This window comes from Sinocyclocheilus grahami, unplaced genomic scaffold (assembly GCF_001515645.1).
Source record: "Sinocyclocheilus grahami isolate Dianchi unplaced genomic scaffold, SAMN03320097.WGS_v1.1 scaffold414.1, whole genome shotgun sequence".
Taxonomy (NCBI): Eukaryota; Metazoa; Chordata; class Actinopteri; order Cypriniformes; family Cyprinidae; genus Sinocyclocheilus; species Sinocyclocheilus grahami.
The window spans coordinates 676,340-684,375 of NW_015505593.1; the positions used below are offsets into that span (position 1 = coordinate 676,340).

Sequence of the window (8,036 nt, forward strand, 5' to 3'; positions counted from 1 at the left end):
CCACATGGAGTCTAAACGCCCCGGATCTCGAGGAACGTCTGCGCTGAGAAACTCCTCTAGCGGCCGCGCGTCATGATTAGCGTCGGCATGTTTACAGGATGACATAGCGTTTCTCAGCCGTTTGTAAGCTCTTTCAGTAGCTGTGGTCTACTAAAAGACTCAAAGGCATCAGGACTAAAGTGGAGTGAAAAAAGAAGCGGGTCTTTAGGAAGTTTTATTCGTCCACAGGCATCTTCCCATTCTTTTCTTCTCTTCTTGTGAAGTTTGCATTGCTTCTCTTGTTGCCCTTCGACTGAAAATTACAACCAAAAGTCACACAATGTGATATCGTATCAGTATTTCATTTTCTGAGTTGTGTTGCGGTAAAAAGCCAAAGACTATAGAGATAAGTAGCTCACTGTGCAACCATTTGACGTCATCGACGCAGTATGTACTGTGCACATAAAATAACGGCGCCCCCCCATAGTCCAAAAACCATGTCGATTTTTTTAAATAACATACATCTTTCATGGAGTTTCTACTATATATTTAAATAAGAGACATCATTTACGTTATATTAAGCTGTACATGTCTTAATACCCGGGGATCCCTTTAAAGGAATCATAGATGCCAATAAATAACCTTTATTTTTAAGAGTGTAGAACCTTTCCATTGGATAAAAAATGCTTTACACTCTTAAAAATAAAGATTCCAAAAGGAGCATTAGCAGTGATGCAACAGAAGAACCATTTTTGATTCCCCAAAGAACCTTTCAGTGAACAGTTCCCAAAACAACTAAAAAAGAAAATAAATAATGGAAAAGGGTTCTTTAGATTATTAAAATGTTCTTCACATGAAAGAAAAGAATGGTTCTTTTAAAGGGGTCATATGATGCTTTTTTAAAGATCATTATTTTGTGTATTTGGTGTAACAGAATATGTTGACATGCTTTAATGTTAAAAAACACATTATGTTTCAAATACTGTACATTACTGTAGGTCCTCTATGCCCCGCCTCTCTCAAACGCTTAGTTTTCTACAAAGTCCTCTCCTTCCGACAAGCGCAGTCTGCTCTGATTGGCCAGCTGACCCAGTGCATTGTGATTGGCCGAACACCGCAAGCACTCGTCGGAAATGTAACGCCCCTTACCATAATCGCGAGCTTCATCTTTCAAAATAAATATCAAGACAGAGCCCGAAAGGGGAACAGATTCGCGTGACAGACACAGTGATGAAGCTGGTATGTGTTTGCAGTACACAAGCCATGGTTTAGACAGCTGACTCCACTGTGATGTGACCCTGTCTCTTTCTTTCTCTCTCTCTCGCTCTCACACACACACACACACACACACACACATGATGTGCAAAACTCCGCATTTGAACAGTCAATAGCACATACTTAAACTAATAACAAAACAGTAGCTGATTCAGAAGCGCCAGATTGTCATAGCAAAATCAGAATTACCTCCTCTCCTAGGTTCACGAAATGGTCGTCCATAAAATGCATTGCTGTTCTGTTGTAAGTAATCTTAAAGATTCCTAAATGCATCTACTTCCGGAAGGCCAAATAAAGTGCTTTTGCTTTCACCTAGAAACACACAGCGTCTCCCTGACATGCTGCTTCAACACTACGGTTACTGAAACCACGCCTTCTTTCTTTGCGTGCACATTTGGGCAGCATTATGCAAATATTTCCACATAGTGAGGTAGATATGTGGGGGCATCGCTGAGTCTTAACTTTGATAAAGAATATCTCTTTGGTTTTAAGACTTTAGTCTTTGCAACTTCAGGGATCTTATCTATGCACAATCAGCTTGTAACACTCCAAAGAGAAAGGAAAACTTGAAATCATATGACCCCTTTAAGAACTGATCACTGAAATGTAATTTTGGCAACCAGAAATGGTTCTTCTGTTGCATTGCTGCGAATGCTCCTTTTGCAACCTTTAGTTTTAAGAGTGAAAGCAACTGCAGCCAACCTCCTTAACCACTAAGCAAGTCATTAAACTACTGATCTCTCTTCAGACTGTCCAATTATTGAATATACATATACAGCCTAAATGGCCTCCACACAGTTGTAAACTTTCAGGCTTTCACAGCTTAGTTTGTCTTCATGAACTTTCCTGTTCTAGGTTTCTCATGAGGTTTGCTAGAGATCATCATCAGCTCTGATATTTTGTCATGTTTGTTAATGAGTCTCATGTGCTTCCATCTCCAGTGAAGATCGACCCACCCTTTAACTTGACATACATCATGCTGAACGAGAGCGTCAGTGAATCCGGGCGCAGTATTTTGTTGTCATGGTTGTATCCAGTTGCATCTCAAGTGCGTGAAGGATGGATTACACTCATCTACGAGCTACGCTATAGACATCTCGCTCAGCCAGACAACTGGAGGGTACAGACACAGAGAGTCTGTTTATTGTGTTATAGAACAGACAGAAGGGAAAACAAATATTTTACTCTTAAAGGAAGGAGGAGGACTCGTAGCTGAAGTTTGTTGTATGTGTGGTTTGGTGTTTGTAGGTGAAAGAGCGTTTGCGTGAGCCTCATGTGGAATTGTTGGATCTGCCAGTTGGAACGTATGAGTTCATGGTCCGCTGTCGCTCCACCAACAGCAAACACTGGAGCACATGGAGCGAGTCCATCAACATCACCATAAGCGGCAGACCTCTGTCCGGTATACACACAGACACACACACACAGGTTTGTTTTTGTGAAAAGTGGGGACATCCCATAGGCGTAATGCTTTTTATACTGTTCAGACCGTATATTTTATTGCCCTACACCAACCCTACCCCTAAACCTACCCCTTACAGGAAACTTTGTGCTATTTCAGATTTTCAATACATTCCATTCTGTGTGATTTATAAGCGTTTGGAAAGTGGGGACATGGGGTAATGTCCTGAAAAGTCACCTTCTCCTTGTAGTACCTATGTCATACCTTTGTCATTATACAAATGTATGTCCTCATTTGTCACAAAAACGCACACACACACACACGTCTGGTTTACTATCCTTGTGGGGACTCTCCATAAGTGTAATGGTTTTTATACAAACTGTATTTTCTATCGCCCTATACCTAAAGCTACCCCTCACAGAAAACTTTCTGCATTTTTACATTATCAAAAAAAACGAATTCTGTATGATTTATAAGGTTGTTTCTCCTTGTGGACCTCAATTTAGGTTCCCTATGTTGACACGAGTCGGTGTGTATTCAGGTTTAAGCCCCCACCGGGATAGAAAAACATGTACACATACACACACACACACACACACACACACACATACAAACACACACACACACACACACTCACAGACACACAATAACATATCAACTCGTCTGTCACGACTGATAGTTGCAGCTCTAAATGTCTCTGTCTGTCTGTCTGTCTCTCAGATCGGAAGTTGGCCTTCATCCTTGTGACCAGCATTGCCATTATGGCCTTCCTCATAATTGGTTTTGGGATCGTCCCACGAGGCAAGAGGTCAGTGAAGTCATGAACCTTGTAGCTCTGGTATCAGTATCGATGGACTGTCGACATGACATGACTGTCAACACGGATGGATCTGTAGATCTGCATGATAGGGTCACATGATCCAAAGGCTTGATTAGATGTTTAGTTTGGTCACAAAGAATCACAAACCTGCAGACATCTTTCACATTTTCTCTTATTTTGAGTGAAAATATGTTGAATTATTGTACCATGCTTAGCTTTGAGGAACAGATATAAAACATAAAAATCCCAATAAATGAGTAAAAACACAACATGTAAGAAAGAAAAGTATTAAGAAAACATAAGTAAAAAAACTCTTTAATCTTTACTAAAGAAGAAAAAAATGTTTTAGATTTTTTTTTAAATCCACAGTCTTCCTAATATGATCCATGTTTCCACCTTTCACAGATGGTTCTATCTTACCCAAAACCTAAGACAAAGTCCCTTTCAAGGAAAGACTGTTCACTTGGTGGCCTCCGGGCAGCCATTTTGGGCATCCAAGACCAAGTCCAATCTAAATGAATGGGGAATTCTGAAATCTTGAAAACTGCCTGCTGATTTCACAATTAAATTACATATTTTAAATCAGCATCAAATTCTTAAATGAATGGGGAATTCTGAAATCTTAAAAACTGCCTGCTGATTTCACAATTAAATTACATATTTTAAATCAGCATCAAAATCTTAAATGAACTGCCTCATGATTGTAGTTCTTTATACTCAAATAGTGTTAAAAAGCTTATTTTTCAGGCTAGACCAGTCAATGCACATGTGCAGTCATAAGCCAGTCTCCAGTTTCTATGGGAACTGGAGCTTCTAAATGTAGCTGCAGTGATGCAATGACTTTTCCAATCAGTGATTGGCTCTTTCATTTAGAAGGCGGGGCATATTCTGGCATATTGCATGTTGCAATTTCTCTTATTCATAAGTAATAGGAGTGAACCTTCTTTGTATATCTATAGTCTTTGCCTAAGATCACCTACTTTGTGGGGAAATGGATTAATAAACATACAAAAGTATGTTTATCTGAAAATGTAAAAATGCAAAAAGTTTTCTGTGAGGGTAAGAGTTTAGACAATACTGTTAGCTCAGTATAAAAACAATACAAGTCTTTGGCAAATCCCCACGAAGATACCAAAATAAATGTGTGTGTAATTACTTTATATATTTAGTATTTAATTACTTAAAAGTATTTAATTACTTTTTGGGGATGTCCTTATTTGTAAAATGGTATAAAAATAAAGTAAATGAATTTGAACAAAAATTAAAAATGAAGAAGGTTTTCTGCAGTGGTTAGTGTGTGGGTTAGGGTTAGGTTACAGTACTTATAAGTAGCTGTTTATAAAAACAACAGAATGGAATGTTGTCATTAAGATAACAATGTGTGTCTGTGTGTTTTCTGTTATTGTCTCATTGACATTTTACTCTGCTTGTGTTCATTCTGCAGAATTAAATCATTCCTCCTGCCACCGATTCCCAAACCGCGCATTCGAGGGCTTGAACCTGTTCTGCTGAAGGTCTCATTGTCCCGTCACATAATACACTCCTGCTCAGAGTTACATTGTTTGAGTTATTACCAGTGTTTAGATCAACTATCACTAGTACTATTACTGATCAAACCTCTAACAGTAAGTGTGTATGTTTGTGAAAATACCTTAGCAACTAGCAACATCATGACAACCAGCACAACACTGTTGGATGATTTATTAGAAACCACATGAGGAACTTAAAGAAGCATCTGCTTTACCTTCTTTTCTCTTTGTCCTTTCTTGTCCCTCCAGAAGGGGCAGATTGACGAGATCAATCGTCATTTCTCCAGTTTTCACGGCTATAAGTCGCCACAGTACTGCATGGAGATGTGGTACCAGGTGAGCGTGGACATGTGTCCGTCTGCGATGCCCAACAGCGTCCCGTCTCAATATAAACACGAGGATGCACCGATCGCACAGCACGTCACCTGGCCTGATGGACAACAGTCTGTTCAGACGAGCTGCAATCCTGCGCCTTACTGTTGTGGCCCCGCTTCCTATTGCGAGGGAGCCACGCCCCCTCCAAATGCTGGCCACGCCCGCCCTGAGCTTGTGTCCATCCCAGGCATGGACTACAGCATGATTCTAAACTCGGCCCCTGCACCACCGATGACTCAGGACTTCTACACATGTGTGAATGGCGTGACGCCTGGCGGAGCTCTGCATCTGGTGCCCTGCCTGCCTGACATGCTGAAAAACACGCCCTACCTGCAGATTAAAGAGGGAGCAGATGATGGCATGGACAAGAGCACGCTGTTGAGCACGAGCGAATCAGACCCAAGCGAAGCTGCTGTGCATTTGCTACCTCATTCATCAGACAAGAACTGAGCACAAATCAGCAAATGCTCCAGTGTCCGGTAATGCACATGCGATGTACAATCACATGCCTCATACACATACATTAACACAGCCCAGGAGTCACGCAGTCTGTGCTGGTTTGTTTTGATAGGAAATATGACTGGTGTTTCAGTTCAGAATGAGCGCTTTCGCATGCAGAATGCCTGATTCACGGCACAAGCGTCAGCAGCGCATATTTTTTCACTGCTTATGTTAAGAAACTAGGTTGTTTACATTGAAGCGTGAGTCTACTTTTGCAACGATGCTCATGCACAATTAAATTGACAACGCACCGTTTATTATGGAGATAGAATTGTTGCTTAATTCCAAATAAATAGATTATGATCCACAAATAAATGTAAAGAGATTAACAAAAATTAAACATATTGACAAATAAATAGAATGAGATCCACAAATAAATAAAATGAGATTTGCAAATAAAAAACATATTCACAAATATATATTTATGTCACAACCACAACTTTGCCTGGCATTTATTTGTGAATCGTGTCCTGTGCATTTGCGAATTGTGAAACATTTCTTCCGTCAAGACGTGCTGACAATCCACAAATACGTGGACTCCACCCACCGTCTACTCAAGCCAATCAAATAACAGCCACATTTCGCTAACCAATCTCGCTATAGCCAATCACGTTTTGCTTTACAATCAGGGCGGTCTCGTCCTGAGATAACTTCATTCATCTGCATTGACTCAAATAGGTAATATAAGGGCCATAAAATGGGTACCGTAAAAGGTGTTTAAAATTGGATTTCGTTAGACCATTAGACTGTGCATGATGAAGTGTAGTAGGTTAGACTAGTGCGTGTGCGCATTTACAGTGCTTTCTTTCACTGTATGATTCAGTTTATTAATATACATTTCGAATGATTACAAAATTCAAGATATGGGAGCAGAAAATGTATACATTTATATCAGTTAATATAGTTTATATAAATCTCATTTATATATCAATGTAATTTATTTTCTTCAAAAATCTACATGATTTCAAATGTGATATTAAAATTATGTGATATTAATATACAGTTCAATAAACAAAAAGTTAATTAAGAGACTTAAGTTTTAGACACCATATTGCCTGTTTTTGCTCTATTTCGACAACAAAAATAACTCCAAACAAAGCCACAGCACTGTTTTGCGCCTCTGAACAGTGTGACATCTAAATGCCACTTCAGATGCAGCTTCTGTGTTTCCTCTGCATTCCAAAGATTAATTTAGTTGATAATTATACCATTTGTTTGGTAACAAATGGTATAATATATATAAATTTTAATTTTTTATATTTAGATCTTCAGTGTTTCCCATCCATTGATTTATTTGTGGCAGCCCACCCCAATATCAAAATTGACCGCCACAAATAAGTTTTCCAAAAGGCTTGGACTTCGTTGAATAAACATGAGCACTGCATGTGTCAAAGTCGAAACCCGGTGCAGGTGTTTTTATATCACTGTATTTTTGAAGGAAACCGACTGTCTTCAGAAAATGATGGATGTCATTTTCATTTCATCTTGCCTGTAATGCCTGAGCAGCCTTTGTGAGTGCAGCATTTATTTGATTACAGCTGTTACTGGTACCTCTATTTCTCCCGCTCTACAAGCGCCTCCTGCTGGCAGAGAATGAATTTGCATATATAAGTTGTTATTATTGGCTGAATAACTCTAGAAGGTTTTCACAAGCCCTTTCAAATTAAATATGCAGGCTACACAGTTTGGATTAAATGAAAGTATAGTCAAATTTTTTAATTAGCATGTGTTTTTATTTTGCTTTGGTACCGAGAACCGTGGATTTTCACTGGCATTGGTACCGAATACTGATATGTTGGTACCGTGACAACATTCCTATCACTGCTGTGAACTGACCACCACAGAACATCAAAAACTTTATACATCGTTAGATCCACATAGCAGCTCATATACATTGGCTTGACTGAAAAACTGGGAAATGCTGTTGGCTGTTGTGTGACGGCAATTTAACCTATTACACAAACAAATGTTTATTATGAGGTTGAGTTCAGTTATTTATTAGTCAGTTACTTATTGACGTTTTTTTCCCCATATTGAATAACATGACGCTTCCATATCGCATTTGAATCCAGTATAGCATTGTTTTGTATTTCTCTGGCATTTTCAAAGGCATGTAAAATATAATACTGTGGCTTGGCATGATACACAGTCTAAT

General features: G+C 39.2%; 1 protein-coding gene across 1 annotated transcript; it reads left to right on the forward strand.

Moving 5' to 3' along the window:
* Positions 1-2,079: 2,079 nt before the first annotated feature.
* On the forward strand, positions 2,080-5,919 carry LOC107551092 (growth hormone receptor-like). The gene is made up of 5 exons (XM_016232584.1): positions 2,080-2,374; positions 2,503-2,656; positions 3,377-3,464; positions 4,921-4,990; positions 5,255-5,919. Exons 1-5 carry the CDS (start codon positions 2,159-2,161, stop codon positions 5,828-5,830), a joined length of 1,104 nt encoding a protein of 367 aa, XP_016088070.1. The 5' UTR covers positions 2,080-2,158; the 3' UTR covers positions 5,831-5,919.
* Positions 5,920-8,036: the final 2,117 nt, after the last annotated feature.